Raw genomic sequence first — 27,680 nt, 5'->3', positions numbered from 1 at the left:
TGACGAGATGGAAAAAGAGATTTTAATGTATGTTACCTTAGAGTACGGTCAAAGTCGTAGCTTAGTAGTGGTGAGGAGGAGGTGGTGGTGAAAAGTAGACATAATGGGGTGGTGGTGGGGGTGGAGATTTGTATTTGTAGACCGGTGGGGGTGGCGGTGGTGACTTGTACTTGTATGGCTCATTGGGAGGAGGAGGAGACTTGTACTTGTAGACCGGTGGAGGTGGCGGTGGTGACTTGTACTTGTATGGCTCCTTGGGAGGGGGAGGAGGAGATTTGTACTTGTAGACATGAGGGGGTGGAGGAGACTTGTACTTGTATGGCTCCTTAGGAGGAGGGGGAGACTTGTAAACTGGAGGAGGTGGAGGCGGAGACTTATACTTGTATGGCTCCTTGGGAGGAGGTGGAGACTTGTATGATTCATTGGGAGGAGGTGGAGAATTATACTTGTATGATTCCTTGGGAGGAGGAGGTGGAGACTTGTATTTGTATGCCTCTTTGGGAGGAGGCGGTGGTGACTTGTAATGGTAGGGTGGTGGTGGGTACTTTTAGGAGGAGGTGGAGGAGAGGAATAAGTGTAATCAGCTGAGGTTTCAAAAGGAAAGCTTAGAGACACTGCTAAGACCAAGAGAGGAATAAAAAGAGAGGTCATTGAAGACCCCATTTTTCCCATGTTTACTACAAAGCTGGGTTTAATTTTGTTATGCTCTTAGCCACCCTCTTCACTTGATTTATATAGACTTTGTTTTACCTTGTAAACATAATGAAGTTAATTTAAAATTGTAAAAAGGTAAAAAAAATAAAAAAAATAAAAAAGGGAAGTTTCAACTGGTTCAGATTCATAGTTTATTTTATTGAGAGAATCTTTGAAGTTGGCAACTTGGGTTGAAGTTGGCAGCTTGAGTTGAAATTGGTAGCTAAGCAGGAATAAAGTATTAATGATGCAACTGATAAATTTAATTATTTTTTAATCAATTTAAAAGTATAATTTATTTTTAAGAATTATTTAGGTATTTATTTAATTTTTAAGATAAAATTAAGAAAATAAGAAATATTAAAATATTAAAAATTTCATATATTCAAAGAATATTAAAAAAATAAAATGTTTAAAAATTGAAAAAAAAATTATAAGATGATAAATTATAAATTACTAAAAACTTAATTTTAAAAAAATATATGAAGCAATAAAAAATTTGAACACTTCCATCAAAAATATCTTTGATTGTCTCTTATCAATCCGAGTCTACTATTACTCTTTAAATATATTTTCAGTAAAATTAAAATTACATTAATTTAATAAAGAAAACGATGCGTGGATATGTTAACTCAGCTGTCATTGATATGTGAATATAATATGTTAATTTTCATTAATGATTTAACAATTCAATTTATTCTAATGAATTCTTTTTATTTTTGATGACTAAGATAAATATGTCCTAAAAGTTTAATAATTATGTGTATAATTTATCCTAAAATTTAATGTAATATAAATATATGAATATTTCAAAATTTACATAAGTATTAAAATATCAATATTAATATAAATATAATATATTTATAATATATAAATTAACATGTTGAATTTATAATTATCAAAATCTAGAAACTTACAATAATTGTGTTATTATAAATTCACACATTCACACACACCATATCATCAACCTTATTGCTTGTACTTCAACTTTAGATTGAGGGGTGAACTCTGCTACTGCTAGCCACAAGTCCAACTAGCAAGTTTCGAGAACTCTCAACAATTAGTATAATTCACCACCTGTTTTATAACTGAAATATTTTTATTTTTGATATAATTATCAGCATTTGACTTATTCATTCATTAAACTTGCGGATGAGAATGAGTCGAGTTTTTTATAACTCGATCCAACCCGATAAAATACATCTTTCATTGAGACTAGATCTTACTCGAATTTAAGGTGAATTAATTGATCCAAAAATTGATTTGTAACACTCGAATGGGCCTAAAATACCAAATTGGGCTGCTGAGACAACCCCTAATTTTCAAAACCTGTTTCGTTTTCTTTTAAAATATGTTGAATGGCAACATAAATAAAACATAAATAATTATCATAAAAATATTTTATAAAACGGAGCTCCATGGAACATGATTTAAAACAACCAATACATCCTGAGGATTACAACTCAAATACATAAGTAAGATTCTATGAATACACTTGCCCACTAAAGTTATAATATAGTACTATGAAGGAGATGTTGGAAGTCTTGCTGCGACGATGCTCCGCAAACCCAAGCTACTCACTGCCAACAGAAAACATCAGAAGTTTGTGCTTACAAAACCCATCAGTATAATCGCTAATCTAGAGAAGCATTATGAGTTTCATAAACACAAGCATGCTAAAGATATAATGCTAAGCATTAGGTATATGCATGATCTAGATCAAGTGCTACCTACTTAAGGGTAAATTGTTCTATTGCTGAAGTAGGAGTCTCTTACTTTAATTTCCTTAATCCTCTGATAAGGGCTTTTCCATTAGTACACCTATAAAGGGTCTTTAACCCTAATAATTATAACTTCTACAAGTTATCTAAATATGACTCTAATACTCCTATGAATTATTTGAACGTAACATTGTCACATAGCATTGCTGCAATTCCCACTAAACTGTTGAATGATTCCCTGGTCCTCATATAGCCATCTGGTAGATCATGGAGGGGGAACCCAGTGTCACATAGCATCGGTACAATTCTCACTTAACTGAAGCATTGGCTCGGTCTCACATAGCCTTCAAGCCAAGCTTTAAGATATCCGATGCACTAGACTGATGCAATTATGCAAGTATGACTAAGGCCTGGAGGCCACACAACACTGACATCACTAGCCCACTCTTTGTGAGTGTTTAGGCCTCGCGCCCTAGTTAGCCTCTGAAGTGCCTCACGCACTGACAATGCCCCACTAAGGCAACTAAGATAACCTGGCTATACCCTAGCATACCTAGACTCACTAAAGTGTGGTCATCCTCTCACTAGTTGATAACTCGCTCGTTCACTTATCTAAAACGTTATGCGAATGCTTATTAGTATGTTATTGTTTCTTGTTATTAAGTTTCTCTTTTTGATCGTTCGTTACTTAAGGATGTTTTATCATCTTTTACCTCTAGCGAAGTCTCTATGTGTTTTGGGGTTTTACGATGATTTATGTGGTTGTTGTTCAATATTGTACTATTCGCTAGCCTGATGCCTAACTTGGTTCAACTATGAGTAGCGACACTCTAGTTGTTCTTATCGTGCTTCCCTTTAATACCCCTTGAATTGAAAAGACATCTTACACTTCCTAAGTTCACTGACATTCTCGAAGGCAACGCTTCACTATTATTGAATCTGACTTACTCATTGTATCGTTTGTCGATACATATCCTGCAATAATCCTCTTTCTCAACTATTCGTATGCGTGCTCAACTAAATATATTCGACATATTATGCTTAATATGGCTACATCTGTTGTAACCCACTCCTATGAGTGTTTCTAGGTATGTTTAGTCATTTATGTCCCCCATGGACTAAGTCTTACTATTACGGATATTCCTTAACTCTTACAAGCCTCAAATAGGTAAAATCTAACCATCCAAACTAAGTCATATTTATACTGTACTTGTAGTATCATAGTATGATACCTCTATGAATATCGATACTAAAATGCATTATGTTCCTGAAAAATAGGCCCAGTATCGATTCTGTCACCCTGAGTATGAATTAAAATAATTCCAATTTTGGCATGTTGATCGATAAATGATTTAAAAGTCCATTGCATGTTGCATTGAGAGTCGTAGGTACAATTGGCATGCCATTAGGTGGAGTGATACTGATTATGATATGGTACATTTGTGTACATTATGTATAGCACCATGGGTGCAGATGATATGATTGCACTTGGAGTGTACAGTCTGATTTTGATGAAAGCATTGAAGTGCTTATTGCGCACACTCGTCTAACTCACATACCTTGCATTCTCTTACATAACATTGGGCTATAGAAGTAAATGTGAAAGTTATGACAAGTATATGAAAGAAAATAACATGAAAATGAAATAAAAGTTCTAAAATATGTTCGAATAAAAAAAATATTGTTCATGATATTTGATGTTGATTTACATGATTTTTGATAAAATCGCAAGATGATGATTTTCAGGTTTTCAAGAGGAAAACAACTTGAATAGCTCGGTTTGAAATTTTTAATGTTTTTATTTAAATTACAGTTTTATGTTATAATACTTTATGAAATTTATTTTATATATCACTTTAGCTATGTTACTGCCTCACTAAGCTTTACTTAGCGAGTGATGATTTTCATGCGTAGGTTCAGATAGAGAAAGGAAAGTGAAGTGAGGAGCCTCTTGGCCTTTTCTCAGAAAATCATACCTAATATCAGGATCAGTAAGACATCTTATCTTTGACTTATTAGTAGCATGTATATTATATATGTACGTTGCTTTATCAGATTTGTTTTTAAATAGTCTGTAATAGTAAACTAGGACCATTTTATTTTGGTTAGTCTAGTTATGTATGTATTTATGAATGAATAGTTTATATATAATTATGGGAGAACTAGTTTTCCTAACTAAGCATTGTTTAGGCAGTTTTATGTAATTTATGAAACAACACTTAAATTCCTAATTACTACCTAAAATTTTATTCGTTTTGAACATTCAAATATTATTTTATGATTATATACAATTAATGAAATGGTTTTTAAAATTGATAAAGAAATGTTTTAAAATGAAACAAATTTTAAGTGTTTATGATCAGCGAATGTCTGTAATGTTGATGTAACATCTTTACCTCATATTTTGAGACGTATACGGGTTATGGGTGATCATACAAGCTTCCCAATTTTAAATTTCTAGCTTGAATGCATTCTAAAATCTCACAATTGGTATGAAAAGGTTGTAAATGTGTTACCTTGAATACCTGGTTTGCTAGGAAGGTCCTCAAATTACTCAAGGAACAACTTTCTCTTTTCCCTTTGCTCTTGAGCTTTGTCCAACTTCTTTCACTAATCAAAAGTAAGGAAAAGGGATCATTAACTTAACTAGGTAGATAGACTAAGGATAAGGACACTTCCTATTACTTGAATCCATCAAAACATTTAGAATCTAAAGAGTCTCTTAAACTTCCCAAAAAACCCATTTTTGGAAGCTAAATGAAAAACTTGGAAAATGGGGCTTGAAAGGTAGCTCTTGGATTGAGGACTAATTATCTTACCTTATTTCAACCCAACTAAGCTTCAAACCTTTGAATTCTTCACTTGAACAAGTAAGGAGAAGAGAAGAAAGATGAGGTAAAAGGCGAGTGTTTGGTGAGTTTAAAGATGATGAGTAGTTCACATGAAAATCATATTATAGGGAGGGGATTTTCAGCTTTCAACTAACAAGGGGAAATTTGCACTTTTAGACCCTCAACTTTTATTTCATAAAATACTCATCACCAACCATTAAAACTCTTGGGCCCAACCCAAGCCCACTAACACTAAACTCGATCCAACTATTTTCTAAGATCCTTCGGGTTCAAACTTTGGGTCTCGAGTTGACTCAAACTATTAACCCGAAATTTGGGGTGTCACAATAATGTTCTAATAAATTTTAAAACATTGCTAAATAAACATCCAACAAATATATACATTTAACTAATAATGGTCAACTAAATTGAAATATTAAATGTTTGGTAATATTTAGATTAATTTTAGGTACCTGTTTATTTTATTTTGACAATTGGATATGAATAAATTTCATGTCTCGAATTTTTCCTTCTCGTTATCCTGTTGGTAGCACTTACATGTCTACTTGTCATTGTCACCTTCATATTGCAAACTAAACCCTAAATTCAAATAACAAAATCTTTTGTCTTGTCTCGGGGACATGCTCATTGTTATTAATCAAGATCTTGTGTAATCTTTGACCATTTTAATCATAGATAGATCGAGAGAGTTGGTCAAATGATCGTTCTCTAAAAATTTTAATTTTTTTATATAATTTAAATATTTTTTATTGATAACATATTTTTATCTCGGTAAAATTTTATAAGTTCATCCCTAATATAAAATCATATGCATGTGATTGTTTATTTTAATAGGCTAGGTATCTCACTTTCAATTTATAATAAATAAATTTTATTATAAATTATTATCAGGGACGAATATAGAATTTCATATTACAGGGTAAACTTATAAAATTTAAAGGAGAAAATTTATATTATTTGTGGGGGTAAAAAATGATTTTCAATAGAAAATATAAACAAAATATATATAATATAAGTATTTAAAATTTTTAAGAGAACTCTTTCAATCCACCACTGATTATTACCGTACCAACCATAATGATCCGAATTTTTAATTAACTATGATTGTTTATGTACAAATTAAGACTTGGAGCAAGTTAAATAAATATATAATCTTTTTTTTTTATTAAATTCAATCGCAATCAAAATAAAGAGCAAACCGAATTTTAACATATGTACATAATTATAAATTTTTATTAATTATTATAATATATATGAAAACTTATTTGGCACAGATACACTTTTCAGTTAGGCTTTCATAATTGATATATTTTGTCCAAAACTTTAAGAAGTCTTATCATATTGTTAAGATTAAAATATGGAGTCATTGAATATTTACGTTTGAGTCTTATTATATATAATTATTACCGTCGAAACGGTCTTTTCGGGAGGGGAAAGGGAGGTCTCGTTTCGAAAATAATTCTTGAAATGATCGGTTAGTGAAAAATCGTGGTTTGAGGAGTCGTCACCAATATTTGATTAGTGTGTGATTGGACACCCAAAAATAAATTTTTCATTTTACTAAAGAATAATTTTAATTAAAATGACTAACTTGCGGTCTGCGTTACCAAAATTTGAGTTCGGGAGTCGGTTACGTGTGGGTAAGGATTAGCACCCCCACAACGCCCTAAATCGGTACCTAGTCAATTAATTAATTGTCTTTGCAATAAAATTTTCAAGTTTGAGTCTAATTTAATTTAAGATTCCCTAAAATAACATTCTTTGAAATTTGGATGAAAGAAGATAATATTTAATTATTTCTTTGAGAAGAATCGATCTCTCATAGCTTGAAACAATAGATTCTTACTCCAATCTAAATAAATAAATATTAAAATTTCATTCTAAAATTCACTGTTGATTCATCATAATAAAACCCAAAATAAATTTAAGAGTGAAAACGAAAATATCTAATTATTTCCAATCGAGAATAAATGACCTTTCGTGCATTAAAACATTCATTTATTACTCCAATTGAAAAAAAGAGATATTATTATTTCATCTTAAAATTACAAAGCGATTCGAATGAAAACGATAATATATAATGATTTTCAATTGAGAATAAATGACCTCTCGTACCTTAAAGCAATCATTTATTACTCGAATCGAAACAAAAGGATATTATTATTCTCAATATCAATTCGATTGTTACTGTTTTAAAAATTTATAGGAAAACACGTTCAAAAATAAAATAAATAAAAAAGCATACATCAAGCAAACACAATTAATTAATTATTTTATCGATATCTAATGAGAATAAGGATGTTCAATTATTTAAATATATTGAGACGATGTCTTAGATTCGTTCTAACAGTCTTTTCTCGATGAATTTAAATAAAAGAACATTATCTTTTTCTCAATCCCCGAATTTAAAAAAATGAAATGGACTCAATTCGTATCACTAAATGGGATATACTTTCATTTTAAAATTATCGAAAGTAACTTTCTAATACGTCAATACAATCACTTTACGATAATATTAAAATGATCGAATATTAATTAGGACTAAAATGAATTAAAATGCAAACAACATGAAAAAATAAAAACAAAAATAAAAGTAGGACTAAAAAATAAATAATCAAATTATCATGCAAAAATAAAAATAAAAATAAAATATACAAGGAACTAAAATGAACATTTACAATATTAAGTGCTAAAATAAAAATAAATAAAATATAGGGTTAAATCAAAATAAATTAAAATTACACGGCCGAATTAAAAATAAATAAAAACACATATTCAGATTCAAAATACAAATATACATAAATATAGCGTTATACAGAGAATATCCCTAAAACAAATATCAGGCATAAAAAGGGTAAATTACAAAAACATTCCCTACAAGGACTAACATGCAAAAACGAGCTAAAAGTATGAGGACTAAACTGAGATTAGACCAAAAATTTTAAGGCACGCGTAAAAATAGCAAAATAAGAAAATTGGTCTCTGCCAGTGACCTCTTTGCAAAAACACGACAAAGTTCGCGAGACCTAAATGCGAATTCCCCTGAAACTTTGCCTATATATACCAACTTATGTTTTTTTCCATTTTAACCAAAAATAAGAAGAAGAAAAAGGAGAGAGAGTCATTTTCTCTCTCAATTCACTTCGGTCGGCCCACTGCACGCTGCCCGGCCGCGTACACAGTGGCCGAAAATCCCAAAATGACCCAAAATATTCCCCAAACTCAAATCTACACTCCTGGACAAATATATAAGCCTAAAAATTACCTAAAAGATCCTAAACAACCCCAAATCAAGCCCCGACCCTTCGATTCTCACGCAATCCGATGACCTCCGACGAAGGCAGACCAGCTCTAGTTTCTTTAGGTAGTCTATACATGCAAATCGATTCACTTTTATTTATTTATTTATTTATTTATTTTCAAAATCAACCGAAAAATAAAAAGAAAGAAAAAATTATACCTCAAATTTATGATAATATTGCTTTGTATCCTGGAAAAATCCAAAAGGGAGCCCCAAACAAAGCTCGACTGTTCGACTTCTCACTCCCTCTGACGACCGTCGAAGATGAATCGGCTCTGGTTCGAACACCTCCTAAGGTAATAGATCTATCCTTAATCCTTCTGTTTTAGTTACATGCAAGCCTTATTTTCATTTTTTTTATTTTTTTTATTATTCGAAATCTACCTAAAAGTAAAAAACAAAACAAAAAAATATACCTTAAATCTCTGATCTTATTGCTTTTTTGGATTTTGGAAAAATCCAAAAGAGGGACCTTTTTTACATAGCTTGCTTCGGGTTTTATACCCGTTTTACATTAGGTATTAGTTCTAAAAAATTTGATTATGCTTGATCTTTGCTCTGATTTTCTGCCATGACAGGCATGGTTTGGTGGAGGCGTGGTGTTCGATTAATGGTGCAGAGGTGAGGCAGCATGGGTGTTACTACATGTGGGTCTAATGGAGCAGGGTATGAGGTTGGCAGAATTCGGGTTTGGGCTGGGTCGGTTGGGCTAGTTCGAATTCAGGTTGTAATGTAATTGGGCCAGTTCAAATCCGATTGGGCCAGGGAATATCAATTCTTAGAAGAGAGTGATATGTTCCGCTTCTTCTAAGGGAATATCAGATCTGGGGGAGTTGATCCATTGAATCGGGGCAGATTTATTCCCCTGTCACTCAGGGAATATCAAATCTTGGAAAATAGGGACTTGTTTCGCATTTTCTGAAAGAAATATCAGATATAGGGGAGCTTTATCCATTGAATCGGGGTAGACTTGTTCCACTTCTTCTAAGGGAATATCAAATCTTAGAAGAGAGGGATATGTTCGTTTCTTGTAAAAGGAATATAATATCTGGGGGAGTTGATCCATTTAATTGTGGTAGACTTGTTCCGCTTCTTCTAAGGGAATATCAGATCTTGGAAGAGAGTGATTTGTTATGCTTCTTGTAAAGGGAATATCATATCTGGGGGAGTTATACATTGAATCGGGGTAGACTTGTTCCGCTTCTTCAAAGGGAATATCAAATCTTGGAAGAGAGAGATTTGTTCTATTTCTTGTAAAGGGAATATCCGATATGCAAATTAAATATTACCAATTGTTAGTATATATTCGATAATTTGAAAGATCAAACTTGAAGATTTGGATTTCAAGATAATCTTCGAAAATCAATTTTTCTTGTGCAAATTTATCTCGCGTCTATCGAATATGGGAGTCTGCCTCCCTTAATGTGATATTTGTATTTGAGGTTTGAATTCTAGCTTCCATTTGTTGGGATTTTGATATCATGAATCTTCTTTTTTCCTTGGAAGATCTGTAAAAATTATGTGTTTTTGTGTAAAATGTGAATGCAATGTAATGCATTTTCTTTCATGCAGGTGATGTTCTCATGCATGTTCAAATGTTGATTCAATTTTCCTTTAACTCCAAAGTGGAGAACAAGGTCTTCTTCCTCTTGAGCATTGTTTTCTAGGGTTTACTCATATATCACTGTAGCAACTTGCAACTTCTGAAAATTTGCCTAATCCTCTTGTGATCTTTGTATCCTCTTTGCTTCTCATCGGCATTATAGTCTCAGAAGAAATGTATCATTTTTTGATGTGGTCTTGATGCCCCTTTCTATCTTTGGCTCAAATGCATCGTCAGAGTTATTTTTCGAGACTCTGCTATTCATTGATGTTTGACTGATTTGCTTTACAAGATAAGCTCTACTCATATTCAGGGTTTGCCCCTACACTTCAAGTTACGAGACTCACTCTCAATGTCTTCTTGGTTTGAATCTTGTAATCTCAACATGATTTGGATTTCTAGTCATGCCCCAAAGTGGACATTTTCATGGCTCCTCCCCACTTGAGTGCCAAAATTCATCCTTGATTGGTCTCACTCTTGCATTCTGCCATGAGCTGGGATATGTGCCCTTTTCAAACAAGGTGATTATTTGCTTCTTTGAAGGATCACTGCTCCAAGGATTTTTTGCATTTGAGAATGTCCTGTTTGAAAATGTTTTTCTCCTTTCTTTTATTTTAGAAATCAAAGAATGAAATAATTTTGTAAAAGATTTCCCTTTAATTTCGGATCACAATCAAATCACAAACATGAGTTTATAGAATATCAAAAGAATCAACTGCTCTTTAACATTTCAAAGTTATAGCTCTTTGACAAGTATCAAAATTAATGGGTTGACTTTCTTATTTTCTAAGGTTTCAGCCATTGAGACATCGTTATTTGTTTATACACCCGTGTAAACCTTATGGCATGCCCTTCTTTCTCGGCTTGGCATATTAAGTGGATGCAGACAAAATGAAGAAACTAGTATATTCGATTGCTAGAGTTTTTGGGACACTTCCATTTCAGTTCTCTGAAATCTTCCATTTGTTCAAGCTTTGAAGGCTCCTCTAACAAAGCTAGTGCAGAAATATCTGTCTAAAAATAAAATTCCAAGTGCTCGTGTGAAATTGACTATAACAGGTGTTCCTCGACTCCCTTAGTCCATTTTTACCGAAACTCCTTATTTAGATAAATTTGATTTAATTTATCATTATTTGGCTAGCAGAATTCAGCTTTATTGTGTGTGTGTGTATATATATTATAATTGCCTTTATCGGGCTAACTGAAGGGTTCATCTCATCACAAAGTCTTCGACTTGACAATTGCAATGGAGTAAACACCGAATTGCCAAGTACCCAAGAAATGTCATGGTTTGAATGTAATCTTTTCATAAAGCCAAGGATTTTGAGTTTCCTGTATAACCAATTACTTTAGTGGAATAGCTCAGCTTTATTTTATACATATATAATTACATTATGGGTATACGGATTCAATTTCTTAAGCATGTCAAGAAGAACTTGTTATAGTCTAGGTGTTGTTGAAAGTCAGAAAATCTCCTCCTTAGAGTTCAATTTCAAAGCAACTGACCTAAACTAGATTCACCCACTCGACCATTCCATTTGTGAAGATCATAATCATCATTGAATGTAATCAACAAAAGTAAAAACCAGTCAGCTTTGCAATCTCATGTGCAAGATGCCCCAGTTTGTCCACATCTTTACATACTTGAATGCCAAGCCCTTAATTGTCTCTTCATGAGGAGAGAATGCTAGCTTGGACCCTGTAAGAGAAGGGTATAATGTTCGGGTGTATCTTCTGGGGTAAGGTTAAGGGTCCTTGTTTTATTAGGTTTCAATCTTGTCACTTTGCCAAAGATTTATAACTCTAATCATTTAAAGAATTTTTAATTTAGTTGATACTCAAAGAATTTCAGGATTGCAAATTTGATTCAATATTCACCATCTTTAAAGTAGCATAAATTCATTTAAATGTCCTTATAAAAAGAAATATGAGAAAGTACAAAAAAGGAGTTCAAATAAGATGTTACAAATGGAAAATGCAATTGCGGTGGAGCCCGACCTTCACTTGTTCAGCCAGAATGCCATATTTTTCCAAGAATTATGGGTGTACAGTTGGATTAGGTCCTTTACCCTCACTTAATCTCCATTTCTCGATCATTTCTCTAGTCAGGACTCTCTTGTCAATAAACCTTTCTATCTCTTCCAACAATGGTGTGCACTTGTTAGTGTGATGGCCCAATGCTCCTAGATGAAAGTCGCAAGCACTATTCGGGTCATAGCCATAAGCAAATGGGCTAGTCTTTACCCTTAAAGGCCTTGGAGTGAGGTACTAACTCTTTATTAAAGGGAATTGCAAGTTGGAAATGGGCACTTGAAAAACCTTGAGGGTCGTATTTTCCCAAGACATCTTTTGCGGCCAGTCTCGGATTACCTCTCCTTTAACTTCTTTCTCATCATTTCTGACCTTGATCTCCTTTTTTAGTGTCAGAGATGTCTCGAGAGTTGGATCCTTTATCTCTGCCTCAAATACCTCGCTTTCCTTGATTTTGCTCTTTTCTCTTTTTACGCCCTCTTCTGTATGCACTTCATTTTTTTTGACCCCATCAACTCTATTCTGGGGGCTGACTCTCAACTATTTGAGTGAAACAACTAATTGTTATCATCCACCTCTATAACCCCATGAGCTAAAAGATCTCGGACTTGTCGCTTGAAGTTGCTGCAATTCTCGATGAAGTGTCTTCGGGCTCCGACATGATATTCACAAGAAACTTTCTCATTATACCAACTCGAATAAGGGGCAGCAGAGGCTTAGTCAAACGTGGAGCAATCAGCTGGGCTTGGAGCAACTTGGGATATATATGGTTGTACGAAAGCTCTTTTGACTCATTTTCTCCTTGCCATTATTATGACCATATTAAAGACCTTGTGAATGATCATTGAGATGTTGGTTTTAAAGGTTTAACTTTTGGCCAACATCTTGGGAGAGACATCAGTTTGCATATCTCCCTTCATCGATAAGTTTTGATCTTTCGGGGAGCTTAGGTTTTCCATTTTCAAAGTATAACAACCCTTCCATGATGAGGTTTTGAACTTTTAATCTCAGGATCGTACAACTTTCTGTGGAGTGGCTAAACCCTCCATAATGATAGCCGCATGAATTTTTGACACCTTGCCAATCTTGACATAAATAAGTATTAGGCCTTGGAGGAATAGGCGTTAGGAGGCCACTTTCGAAGAGAAATGGTATCCTCTTTTTTTCTTTCTGTTCTTTTTAGCCTTCTTTAGCGGCATTTAAACTTCCTCTAAGCCTCTCTTTATTGATTCAGGCTCAATTTTCGTGTTAGAAGTTTCACCCTTAACTTTTTCTTTTCCATGCATGACCTTTGTCACATTTTCTAGAATCCTACTCGATTTTTGGAGTTGACTTGGATTACCAGATTCCCTAACATGTTCTTGATCCTTTATTTTCATTGCATTGGCTGTACCACTAACATTTGGATTCCCACTCGAAATCTTCATCTTTTCTTGCATAATAAGGTTCTCTAACGATTTCTCCCCATATATTACTGTAATCATCATGATCATCAACTTGGATATATATTTCTTAGACTCAACTTGGAACTTCTTGCTTCATCAATCATTTCTTGTTGGGTCTTTAAGAGTTGCTCCTGGATTCTCTCGATCCTACTGACACGTGTTAATATTTCATTCATTGCTTTGATCTTTCTAGAGACACACTCTGGGTAACTTTAATTGGCTCTCAGAAACTCTGCCACAGTATCCTTTTATTAATATTGGTTCTTTGTCAATGAATGTGAAAAAAATGATTAAAATGTAATGTGAAAAAGTAAATACGATGTGGATGCAATGTAAATGCAATGCAAGGTGTTGATTCTGGAACGATTCCTTAGAACAACTTTTTATATTAGAAACGAAGTTCGATTACAAGGCTTAAACATATCATATATAAATTTGAGCCATCTCTCCTAATTATTGGATGTGCCCCATGTAAATCTAGAATCTTCTGAGCTTCTTCAGTCTCGGGCTCCAATCATTTGCTTACAGCATCCGCTTCATGTGATAAGTCAACCAAGTACTGAGTCACTCCTTGAGCATGTTGCGAGTCGCTAGTGATCAGATCATTCTAACGTCATTGATGTGTATACCCAGTCAGATCTGAGTCAGTCTGCAAACTGCCTCCATTTGTTAGCTGGGACTACTAGACCATCTCAGAACATCTGCATCGTTTTCTACCTCTTTTGAATCCTTTGTCCCAAATTACTATCCTTTTATATGGACATCGTTCAAGGATCAACACCATGGGATGAATAATGCATTGCAAAATGGTAACAAAATTAAACAGAAATACAAGAGAAAACTGGTTAGTAATCATAAATGAATTATTCGGATATAATTTGTCACTAAAACATACCACATGTTGTCTACCCAATCATGCTTTAGTAGATGCTACCCAAACAAGATTTTTACCCACATGCTTCGTTTAAAGACAATCTTATCCTCATGTCATCTAGTTCGCATGTTTATTCGAAAAATTAAACCTAACCGCATGATCTTTAGTTCACATACATTTATTCGAAAAAGTGAAATTAAATGACTCAAAAAGCTTTTCCTTGTGTACTCTCGTTACGGGACTCTTAAGGTTTGAGTTAGACTCTACCTAGGTTGGGGTTTTAAGTTCAGTATATGTTGGGTTCGATTCTAAAGTAATAGGTTCTCAAATTGTTCTTGTCGGTGCCCCCTTGGGCTACCGAACCCTTAATCTTAGCCTGTCATAGGCTTTTAGGGATTGAGTTCAATTCGAGAGAACACACCTCCTTATGTCCGTGCGGAGGTGAATACCATCACGAGGACCATAAGGCATGAGCTCCAGGAGCGATTCACTATCCCATGCAGAGGTGAAAACCACATGAGGGAGTAGCTTCTCACTCCTACTTAAATAGGACAAAGCGAGGTTTTATCTCATTTTATGCAAATGCAGTTGTGCAGTGTGTGAGGAAAAGCAAACAATACTGATTAGAAAACTCAAAACCTTAAACAATTATTTACTCTGAAAACATTAACAAACAGATCAGTACAACTATTTAGTGGATACTTAAATTACAAACACTTATTTAAGCTAAACAAGGGATCAAAAACCAAATTAGAGTGAACTTGTAATTTTTATTTGCGAAGACAATTACTTAATCGACTAATGGCTCGATTCTCTAAAACATGTTCCCAGCAGAGTCGCCAAGCTGTAGAAACGATCTTTTCCCGAAGGGGGAAATGGAGGTCCAGTTTCGAAAATAATTCTTGGAACGACCAGTTAGTGAAAAAAACGTAGTTCGAGGAGTCGCCACCAATTTTTGATTAGGTATGATTGGGCACCCAAAAATAAATTTGTCATTTTAATAAAATATTAATTTTAATTAAAATGAAAAACTTACGGTCTACATTACCAAAATTTGAGTTCGGGAGTCGGTTACATGTGGGGAATGATTAGCACCCTCACAACGCCCTAAATCGGTACCTAGTCGATTAATTAATTGTCTTTGCAATAAAATTTACAAGTTCGAGTCTAATTTAATTTAAGATCCCCCAAAATAACATTCTTTGAAATTTGGATGAAAGATGATAATATTTAATTATTTCCTATCGAGAAGAATCGATCTCTCATACCTTGAAGTAATTGATTCTTACTCCAATCAAATAAAGAAATATTAAAATTTCATTCTAAAATTCACTATTAATTCAACATAATAACACCCAAAATAATTTTATGAGTGAAAACGATAATATCTAATTATTTCCAATCGAAAATAAATGACCTTTCGTGCATTAAAACAATCATTTATTACTCCAATTGAAATAAAGAGATATTATTATTTCATCTTAAAATTACAAAGTGATTCGAATGAAAACGATAATATCTAATGATTTCCAATCGAGAATAAATGACATCTCGTACCTTAAAGCAGTCATTTATTACTCGAATCGAAATAAAAGGATATTACTATTCTCAATATCAATTCGATTGTTATTGTTTTGAAAATCTATTGGAAAACAAATGCAAAAATAAAATAAATAAAAAACATACATCAAGCAAACACAATTAATTAATTAATTAATTAATTTACTGATATTTAATGAAAATAAGGATGTTCAATTATTTAAATATATCGAGACGAGGTCTTAGACTCGTTCTAACAGTCTTTTCTCGATGAATTTAAATAAAAGAACATTATTTTTTCTCAATTCTCGAATTTTAAAAAATGAAATGACTCAATTTGTGTCACTAAATGGGATAGACTTTCATTTTAAAATTATAAAAAGTAATTTTCTAATACGTTAAGACTGTCACTTTACTACAATATTAAAATGATCGAATATTACTCTTAGTCAATTTATTTTGATTCGAGTCAAGGGATGCTTATGAAGCTATCATACAAAATTAAATAGGACTAAAATGAATTAAAATGCAAACAACATGCAAAAATTAAAATAAAAATAAAAGTACGACTAAAACATAAATAATCAAATTATCGTGCAAAAATAAAAATAAAATATACAAGGGACTAAAATGAACATTTACAATATTAAGTGCAAAAATAAAAATAAATAAAACATAGGGTTAAATTGAAATAAATTAAAATTACATGGCCGAATTAAAAATAAATAAAAACATATATTCATATTGAAAATACAAACATGCAGAAATATAGGGGGCTATACAGAGAATATCCCTAAAAACAAATATCAGCATAAAAGGGTAAATTACAGAAACATTCCCTACAAGGACTAACAAGAAAAACACGCTAAAAGTATGAGGACTAAACTGAGATTAGACAAAAATTTTAAGGCAGCGTAAAAATGGAAAAATAACAAATCTGGTCCCTGCCAGTGAATTCTTTACAAAAACACGACAAAGTTCGGGGGACCTAAACGTGATTTCCCCAAAACTTTGCCTATATATACCAACTTATGTTTTTTTTCATTTGAACCAAAAATACGGGAAAAAAGGAGAGAGAGAGAGTCATTTTCTCTCTCAATTCACTTCGGTCGGCCCACTACCGGTCGCCCTACACGTCGCCGTTCGGTCGCCGTACACGGTGGCCGGAAATCCCAAAATGACCCAAAATATTCCCCAAACTCATATATACACTCCTGGAAAAATATATAAGCCTAAAAATTACCTAAAAGACCCTAAACAATCCTAAATCAAGCCCGACCCTTCGATTCTCACGCACTCCAACGACCACCGACGAAGGCGGACCGGCTCTGGTTCAACTCTCCTCTTTAGCTAATCTACTCGACCCCCTCTTTATTTTTTAATACATGCAAATCGGTTCACTTTTATTTATTTATTTTCGAAATCAACCGAAAATAAAAAGAAAAAAAATATACCTCAAATTTATGATAATATTGCTTTGTGTTTGGAAAATCCAAAAGGGAGCCCCAAACAAAGCTCGATCGTTCGGCTTCTCACTCCCTCCGACGACCAGCAAAGACGAACCAGCCCTGGTTCGAACACCTCCTAAGGTAATAGATCTATCCTTATTCCCTCTATTTTAGTTACATGAAAGCCTTATTTTCATTTTTTTTATTTTTTTTATTCGAAATCTACCGAAAAATAAAAAAAAATATATGCCTTAAATCTCTTATCTTATTGCTTTTTGTATTCTGGAAAAATCCAAAAGAGGGACCTTTTTAGATAGCTTGCTTTTGGTTTTATACCCGTTTTACATTAGATATTAGTTCTAAAAAATCTGACTTTCTTGATCTTTGCTCTGATTTTCCGTCATGATAGGACATGGTGAGTTGGTGGAGGTGTGGTGTTCGATTGGTGGTGCAGAGGTGAGGCAGCATGGGTGTTGCTTCACGTGGGTCTGATGGAGCAGGGTATGGGGTTGGCATAATTCAGGTTTGGGTCGGGTCGGTTAGGCCAGTTTGAATCCGGGTTGTAATGCGACTCTGACACCTTTTATTCAAACTGTACGATTTACACTTTGATAACTGAGTTAAATCAACCTCAAATATGCATTATTCGAATCTATAAGTACGTATTAGACTTATTAATGATTCATTCATGCAATTGGGAATCATTGTATACACTATACAGGCCATAAGGACCTATTTTAACTTGCAAACAAACTTTGGGCGACAAAGTAAACATTTTTCGTATTTTAAGTCAGAGTCTAAGATATCCAGCAGCACAGCTTGGCGAAGAAGATCAATTATCCACCTGAAATCCGAATTTTCTTAAATTAGTTATTTATTTTATTGATGGTGCTCACCCAAAAATTTTTTGCACCTACCCTGAAATCTGAGTTTTCTTCGATTAGTTATTTATATTACAGACAATGCCCACCCAAAAATTTTATTTATATACATCCCATTTAAAAAATATATATATTATTAACATATGTGTGCCCACCATAAAAAATATTTATGGATTCACTACTAAAGATATCAATACCTCTTATTTAATACTGGTATTTCACAATGTATTACTATCATTTGATGAACTTTGGGAGTCCATAATCAAACCTAATCATCCCGGGACTTCATACAACTTATATGAATATATTCTTTTCAACAAGTGCTCCATGAGATCGCTTCTATAACAAGTACTTGGGACTGTAAGAGTTAAAAATATTTCGATTTAGGCCAAAAATAAAGAAAATTGTGGAGCATTTATTTAGAAAAGACTCTATTTTTATTACTGATAAATCCATGCATTTGTAAAATAATTGGAAAACACATACATGCTACATCAGGATTCATTTTTATTATGAAGCGGAGAGAAAGAAATAAAAACAAGTGGACCCATTGAACAATACATTGCCAAATACAAATTTGTCTACATTATTCACGTCAGACGTGGAGACCAGGCTAGGCTCCCGATTTTCATCTTACCACCCTCTCTATATATTTGTTCAAACCATATTTTGTTGCTTTATTTGAATCACTCTTCTCCTACAAAAGAAAATCCATTGTTTTCTTATTGAGATGTTTAAAGATCAAAACGTTCAAAACAATTTGAAATAATTCATCTTGACATGATGGAAAAAGAGATTTTAATGTATGTTACCTTAGAGTACGGTCAAAGTCGTAGCTTAGTAGTGGTGAGGAGGAGGTGGTAGTGAAAAGTAGACATAATGGGGTGGTGGTGGGGGTGGAGATTTGTACTTGTAGACCGGTGGGGGTGACTGTGGTGACTTGTATTTGTATGGCTCCTTGGGAGGAGGAGGAGGAGACTTGTACTTGTAGACATGAGGGGGTGGAGGAGGAGACTTGTACTTGTATGACTCCTTATGAGGAGGTGGAGACTTGTACTTGTAAACTGGAGGAGGTGGAGGCGGAGACTTGTACTTGTATGGCTCCTTAGGAGGAGGTGGAGACTTGTATGATTCCTTGGGAGGAGGAGGTGGAGAATTATACTTATATGATTCCTTGGGAGGAGGAGGTGGAGACTTGTATTTGTATGCCTCCTTGGGAGGAGGCCGTGGTGACTTGTAATGGTAGGGTGGTGGTTACTTCTTAGGAGGAGGTGGAGGAGAGGAATAAGTGTAATCAGCTGAGGTTTCAAAAGGCAAGCTTAGAGACAATACTAAGACCAAGAGAGGAAGAAAAAGAGAGGTCATTGAAGACCCCATTTTTCCTATGTTTACTACAAAGCTGGGTTTAGTTTTGTTATGCTCTCAAGGGCGTGGCTGAGGGGGCGCAAAGTGCGCAACCGCGCAGGACCCTCAACCACTAATAAGTTGTTGCATAAAAATAGGGCCCCAAAATCTCTTTGTATATGTTCAGGGATAGTTTTCTGCCTCATGTTTGATTCCACTACATTGTGTCATGGGGTCCATGCGCATGCTAATACTTTTCAGCCAAGTGGGTATTATAATATTTTGGAGGAATTAAGTAGGACGCATGTGGGTTTTAAAGTGAACTTGCATGTTGTGTTGGAAGGCAAATTGCATGAGGTTCAGAGTGCGCCTGCTGATGGGTATTCGATCAAGGCCTTTGATGTTGTTGTATAAAAATAATCGTCACCAAACAGATAACATAGCCATTAGAATAGGGGCTAATCGTCACTCAAACAGAATGAAACTAATCGTCACTCAAACAGAATGAAACTAATCGTCACCAATTTGTCTAATAAGTTGTTGCATAAAAATAAGTCCCCAAAATATATAATAAGCATAAAAATAGGGGTCCCGAAATAGAATATATCTATCAGTTGTTGCCATTAAGAATTATAAAAATAAGAGTCTGGAATCGAATATATCTAGAAAAATAGGGGCCCTTTATAAGAATTTGCACAGGGCCCTTGATAACGTAGCCACGTCCCTGTATGCTCTTAGCCACCCTCTTCACTTGATTTATATAGACTTTGTTTTTACCTTGTAAACATAAGGAAGTTAATTTAAAATTGTAAAAAAGTAAAATAAATAAATAAATAAAAAGTAAGGGGTTGTTTGTTTACTTCAGAATGATTAAGCGCTGAATGATTCAAATGCTGAATGATTCAGAGGCTCTGTATGAATTAGCTCTAAATGTGACATGTTTTTTTATAATGACTCTGAATCATTCAGAATATACTTCTGTGTTGAATCATTCAGAATATACTTCTGTGTTGAATCATTCAGCACTGTTTTGCTGAATCAGTCAGTACTGAATCATTCAAAGGTACGAAATAAACGCGTTGAATGCTGAACGGTTCAGTATTCAGCGTTGAATGGTTCCATTAAGAGGTAAACAAACAGCCACTAAGTTTCAACTGGTTCAGCTTCATAGTTTATATTATTGAGAGAATCTTTTAAGTTGGCAACTTGTGTTGAAGTTGGCAGCTTGAGCTGAAATTGGTAGCTAAGCAGGAATAAAGTATTAATGATGCAATTGGCTGTCTCTTTTTCCCATATGTATGGGGTAAGGGGGAGGTAAGATAGTAGGCTACCCCCAACACCAAGTTGAGAGCAATTGCTAAATTTAATTAAATTTTAAATCAATTTAAAAGTATAATTTATTTTTAAGAATTATTTAGGTATTTATTTAATTTTTAAGAATTATTTAGGTATTTATTTAATTTTTAAGATAAAATTAAGAAAATAAGAAATTTTAAAATATTAAAAACTTTCATATATTCAAAGAATATTAAACAAATGTTTAAAAATTGAAATAATAAGAAATTATACGATGATAAATTACACATTACTAAAAACTTAATTTTTAAAAATAATAAGAAGAATTAAAAAAATTAAACACTTCCATAAAAAATATCTTTGATTGCTCTTATCAATCCGAGTCTACTATTATTCTTTAAATATATTTTAAATAAAATTAAAATTACATTAATTTAATAAGGAAAACGATGGGTGGATTTTTTAACTTAGCTTTCATTGATTAGTGAATATAATATGTTAATTTTCGTTAATGATTTAACAATTCAATGATCGAAATGAAAGTTTTCTTTAATACAATTATTCTAATAAATTCTTTTTATTTTGATGACTAAGATAAATATGTCCTAAAAGTTTAATAACTATGTGTATAATTTATACTAAAATTTATTATAATATAAATATATGAATATTTCAAAATTTACATAAGTATTAAAATATCTATATTAATATAAATATAAAACATTTCTAATATATAAATTAACATGTTGAATTTATAATTATCAAAATCTAGAAACTTACAATAATTATCACCATCTGTTTTATAACTGAAATATTTTTATTTTTGATTTACTATTATTAACATTTGAGGGTTGAACTCTGCTAGCCACAAGTTCAACTAGCAAGTTTCGAGAACTCTCAACAATTAGTATAATTCACCACCTGTTTTATAACTGAAATATTTTTGTTTTTGATATAATTATCAGCATTTGACTTATTCATTCATTAAACTTAATGATGAGAATGAGTCGAGTTTTTTATAACTCAATCTAACCCGATAAAGTACATCTTTCGTTGAGACTAGATCTGACTCGAATTTAAGGTGAATTAATTGATCCAAAAATTGATTTGTAACACCCTAAATTCGAATGGGCCTAAAGTGTCACATTGGGCTGCTGAGACAACCCCTGATTTTCAAAACATATTTCGTTTTCTTTTAAAACATGTTGAATGGTATCATAAATAAAACATAAATAATTATTATAAAAATATTTTATAAAATGGAGCTCCATGGAACATAATTTAAAAAAAAACAATACATATTGAGGATTACAACTCAAATACATAAGTAAGGTTCTATGAATACACTTGCCCACTAAAGTTACAATATAGTACTCAAAAAGAGATTATGGAAGTCCTGCTGCGATGATGCTCCATGAACTGCCTAAGCTACTGACTGCCAACAGAAAATATCTGAATATGTGCTTACAAAACCCATCAGTATAATCGCTAATCTAGAGCAACATTATAAGTTTCATAAACACAAGCATGCTAAAGATATAGTACTAAGCATTAGGTATATGCATGATCTAGATCAAGTGCTACCTATTTAAGGGTAAATTGTTCTATTGCTGAAGTAGGAGTCCCACACTTCCCTTAATCCTCTGATAAGGGCTTTGCCATGAGTACACCTATAAAGGGTCTTTAACCCTAATGACTGTAACTGCTATAAGTTATATAAATTTGACTCTAATATTCCTGTGAATTATTTGAATGCAACACTGATTGTGTTGTCCATTATTTGCGTGCAAAACTGACTGCATTGTGCATTATCTGAATGAGAACTTGACTAGTATCTGGTCTCACACAGCCATCAGACACTAGTTAACTCAGGGAACCCAATGTGACATAGCATTGGTGCAATTCCCACTAAATTGTTGAATGATCCCCTGGTCCTCACATAGCCATCAGGTAGATCATGGAGGGGCAACCTGGTGTCACATAGCATCAGTACAATTCTCGCTTAACAGAAGCATTGGCTTGTTCTCACATAGCCTTCAAGCCAAACTTTAAGATATCTGATGTACTGGACTGATGCAATTATGCATGTATGACAAAGGCCCGGAGGCCACACAACACTGACATCACTAGCCCACTCTTCGTGAGTGTTCAGGCCTCGTGCCCTAGTTAGCTTCTGAAGTGCCTCACGCACTGATAATGCCCCACTAAGGCAACTAAGATAACCTGGCTATACCCTAGCATACCTAGACTCACTAAAGTGTGGTCATTCTCTCACTAGTTGATATCTCACTCGTTCTCTTATCTAGAACGTTATGTGAAGGCTTATTAGTATGTTATTGTTTCTTGTTATTAAGCTTCTCTTTTCTTATCGTTCATTACTTAAGGACGTTTTTGTCATTTTTGCCTCTAGCGAAGTCTCTATGTGTTTTAGGGTTTTACGATGATTTATGTGGTTGTTGTTCACTGTTGTACTATTCTCTAGCCCGATACCTTACTCGGGTTCAACTCTGAGTAGCGAGACTCTAGTCATTCTTATCATGTTTCCCTTCAATACCCCTTGAATTGAAAAGACATCTTATACTTTCTAAGTTCACTGACGTTCTCGAAGCCACCGCTTTCACTATTATTGAATCTGACTTACTCATTGTATCGTTTGTCGGTACATATCCTGCAACAATCCTCGTTCTCAACTATTCATATGCGTGCTCAACTGAAGATATTTTGACATACTACGCTTAGTATGCCTACATCTGTTGTAACCCACTCTTATGAGTATTTCTAGGTATGTTTGGTTATTTATGTCCCCCACGGACTAAGTCTTACTATTATGGATATTCCTTAACTCTTACAAGCCTCAAATAGGTAAAATCTAACCATCCAAACTAAGTTGTATCTATACTCTACTTGTAGTATCGATAGTATCGATACCCCTATGAATATAGATACCAAAAATGCATTATGTTTCTGAAAAATAGGCCCAATATCGATTCTGTCACCCTGAGTATGAATTAAAATAATTCTAATTTTGACATGTTGATTGATAAATGATTTAAAAGTCCATTGTATGTTGCATTGAGATTCGTAGGTACAATTGGCATGCCATGAGGTGGAGTGATACTAATTATGATCTGGTACATTTGTGTACATTATGTATAGCACCATGGGTGTAGATGATATGATTGCACTTGGAGTGTATATTTTGATTTTGATGAAATCATTGAAGTGCTTACTGTGCACACTTGTCTGGCTCACGTATCTTGCATTCTCTTACATATACATTGGGTTATAGAAGTAAATGTGAAAGTTATGACAAGTATATGAAAGAAAATAATATGAAAATGAAATGAAAGTTCTAGAATATGTTCGAATGAAAATAATATTGTTCATGATATTTGATGTTGATTTACATGATTTTTGATAAAATCGTGAGATAATGATTTTCAAGTTTTCAAGAGGAAAACAACTTGAATAGCTAGGTTTGAAAGTTTTAATTTTTTTATTTAAATTACAGTTTTATGTTATAATACTTTATGAAATTTATTTTATATATCACTTTAGCTATGTTACTGCCTCACTAAGCTTTACTTAGCACATGATGATTTTCATGCATATGTTCATATAGAGAAAGGAATGTGAAGTGAGGAGCCTCTTGAGCCTTTCTTCAGAAAATCATACCTAATATTAGTATCAGTAAGACATCTTATCTTTTCCTTGTTAGTCGCATGTATATTATATATGTACGTTTCTTTATCGGATTTGTTTCTAAATGGTCTGTAATAGTAAACTAGGACCATTTTATTTTGGTTAGTCTAGTTATGTATGTATTTATGAACGAATAGTTTATATATAATTATGGGAGAATTAGTTTTCCTAATTAAGTAATGTTTAGCCAGTTTTATCATACACTAGTTATGTATGTATTTTGAACGTTCAAGTATTATTTTATGATTATATACAATTAATGAAATGGTTTTTAAAATTGATAAAGAAATGTTTTAAAATGAAACAAATTTTAAGTGTTTATGATTAGTGAATGTCTGTAATGTTGATGTAACATCTTTAACTCATATTTTGAGACGTATACGGGTTATGGGTGATCATACAAGCTTCCCAACTTAAAATTTCTAGCTTGAATGCATTCTAAAATCTCACAATTGGTATGAAAATGGTTGTAAATGTGTTACCTTGAATACTTGGTTTGCTAGGAAGGTCCTCAAATTACTCAAGAAACAACTTTCTCTTTTCCCTTTGCTCTTGAGCTTTGCCTAACTCTTTTCCCTAATCAAAAGTAAGGAAAATGGGTCGTTAACTTAACTAGGTAGATAGACTAAGAATAAAGACACTTCCTATCACTTGAAACCATCAAAACACTTAGAATCTAAAGATTCTCTTAAACCTCCCAAAAACCCATTTTTGGAAGCTAAATGAAAAACTTGGAAAATGGGGCTTGAAAGGTAGGTCTTGGATTGAGGATTTATAATCTTAACTTATTCCAACCCAACTAAGCTTGAAACCTTTGAATTCTACACTTGAAGAAGGAAGGAGAAGAGAAGAATGATGAGGTAAAAGATGAGTGTTTGGTCAGTTTAAAGATGAGTAGTAGTTCACGTGAAAGTCATATTATAGGGAGGGGATTTTCAGCTTTCAACTAACGAAGCGAAATTATTTTAACGAACCATGCATTTGTCAATAAACAGCAGGAAATGATATGTTAGCCTTAGACCATTTTAACGAACCATGGATCACAAGTTGGTCAGATGTTTTAATTTCTTTTTTGCTCAAATAAACAATAAAATAAATAAATAAATAAATAAATAAATAAATAAACTATACGAATAATTCCTTTTGTTTTTTGTTTGATTGACTCTAACACCTTTTATTCAAACTGTACGATTGGTTGAACATGTGATGTTACACTTTGATAACTGAGTTAAATCAAACTTAATATGCATTATTCGAATCTATAAGTACGTATTAGACTTATTAATCATTCATTCATGCAATTGGGAATCATTGTATACACTATACAAGCCATAAGGACCTATTTTAACTTGCAAACAAACTTTGGGCGACAAAGTAAACATTTTTCGCGTTTTAAGTCCGAGTCTAAGATATCCAGCCGCAGAGAGCAGCTTGATGAGGAAGAGCACATGCCCACCCTGAAATTTATATTTTTTTTTATTGATGGTGTTCACTCTAAAATTTTTTGTACCCACCTTGAAATCTAATTTTTCTTCTATTAGTTACTTATATTATGGACGGGTGCATACCCTGAAATTTTATTTATATCAATTTTATATTATTAACATATGTATGCCCACCATAAAAAAAATATTTCTGGATCCACCACCGAAGATATCAATGCCTCTTATTTGATACCGGTATTTCACAATGTATTACTATCATTTTATACTTTGATATTTATAAATATCAATATTTTTTCCCAAGTATCGATATCCTCAAGGTCGGCCATGAGCATAGGCCAGGGGTGCGACCGCCTAGGGCCCCAAGCTTGGAAGGGCCCATTTTTAAAAATATTTATAAGTTTAATAATTAAAAAATATTTTTAAACATATTTTTTATTTCAAACACTCGAAAATATGGTAATTTAGTGGGCCCCAATAATTAAAAAATATTTTTAAACATTATTTTTTATTAAAAAAACTTAAAAACATGATGATCCAATGGGCCCCATTTTAATGATTGAAAGGAAAACTAAGTGTGGACCCTCACTTATCTTCTTGTCATCCCCTCCTGACCTAGGGTCCTTAAAATATCAGGAACGGGCCTAGATATCCTGTAGTAAAAATATGCATTTTGGATCTTTTGATGAGCTTTGGGAGTCCATAATCAAACCTAATCATTCCGGGACTTGATACAACTTATATGAATATATTCTTTTCGACGAGTGCTCCATGAGATCGCTTCTATAACAAGTACTTGGGACTGTAAGTTTAGGCCAAAAATAAAGAAAATTGTGGAGCATTTATTTAGAAAAAGACTATTTTTATTACTGATAAATCCATGCATTTGTAAAATAATTGGAACACATATACATGTTACATAAGGATTCATTTTTATTATGAAGCGGAGAGAAAGAAATAAAACCAAGTGGACCCATTGAACAATACATTGCCAAATACAAATTTGTCTACATTATTCACGTCAGACGTGGAGACCATGGTAGGCTCCCCATTTTCATCTTACCACCCTCTCTATATATTTGTTCAAACCATATTTTGTTGCTTTATTTGAATCACTCTTCTCCTGCAAAAGAAAATCCATTGTTTTCTTATTGAGATGTTTAAAGACCAAAACGTTCAAAACAATTTTAAATAATGCAGCTTGACAAGATGGAAAAAAAGATTTTAATGTACGGTCAAAGTCGTAGCTTAGTAGTGGTGAGGAGGAGGTGGTGGTGAAAAGTATACATAATGAGATGGTGGTGAAGGTGGAGATTTGTACTTGTAGATCGGTGGGGGTGGCGGTGGTGACTTGTACTTGTATGGCTCCTTGGGAGGAGGAGGAGACTCGTACTTATATACATGAGGGGGTGGAGGAGGAGACTTGTACTTGTATGGCTCCTTAGGAGGAGGTGGAGACGGAGATTGTACTTGTATGACTCATTGGGAGGAGGTGGAGACTTGTATGA

General features: G+C 33.4%; 1 protein-coding gene and 1 long non-coding RNA gene across 15 annotated transcripts in view; one reads left to right on the top strand and one right to left on the bottom strand.

The window, feature by feature from the left end:
- LOC120155870 (extensin-like) overlaps window positions 1–27,680 on the bottom strand; it is a 28,221-nt gene that overhangs the window by 285 nt on the left and 256 nt on the right. For 2 of the 14 annotated variants that reach the window (XR_005519011.1, XM_039167330.1), the window contains exons 2-6: window positions 27,502–27,557; window positions 19,292–19,381; window positions 546–567; window positions 475–495; window positions 37–273 (exon numbers count right to left, since the gene is read on the bottom strand). Coding sequence is in view for 12 of the 14 variants with exons in the window: in XM_039167330.1 (XP_039023261.1) it covers window positions 62–273; window positions 475–495; window positions 546–567; window positions 19,292–19,381; window positions 27,502–27,557 (401 nt within the window). In the remaining 2 variants the exon portion in view is untranslated. Of the gene's footprint in view, window positions 409–474; window positions 496–545; window positions 568–3,105; window positions 3,115–19,291; window positions 19,382–19,434; window positions 19,510–27,477; window positions 27,558–27,680 lie in introns of all 14 variants that reach the window. The other 12 variants (XM_039167335.1, XR_005519012.1, XM_039167341.1 and 9 more) reach the window with 12 other exon arrangements.
- On the top strand, window positions 306–27,618 carry LOC120155871. Its single transcript, XR_005519013.1, has 4 exons — window positions 306–402; window positions 19,429–19,503; window positions 27,435–27,443; window positions 27,486–27,618. It is a non-coding gene; the product is annotated as an uncharacterized LOC120155871 (long non-coding RNA).

The sequence above is a fragment of the Hibiscus syriacus genome, unplaced genomic scaffold, assembly GCF_006381635.1.
Source record: "Hibiscus syriacus cultivar Baekdansim isolate YM2019G1 unplaced genomic scaffold, ASM638163v2 tig00111208_pilon, whole genome shotgun sequence".
In the NCBI taxonomy this organism is placed as follows: domain Eukaryota; kingdom Viridiplantae; phylum Streptophyta; class Magnoliopsida; order Malvales; family Malvaceae; genus Hibiscus; species Hibiscus syriacus.
Note: the sequence above shows the minus strand (reverse complement) of the source record. Positions and strands in the feature narration are given on the sequence as shown.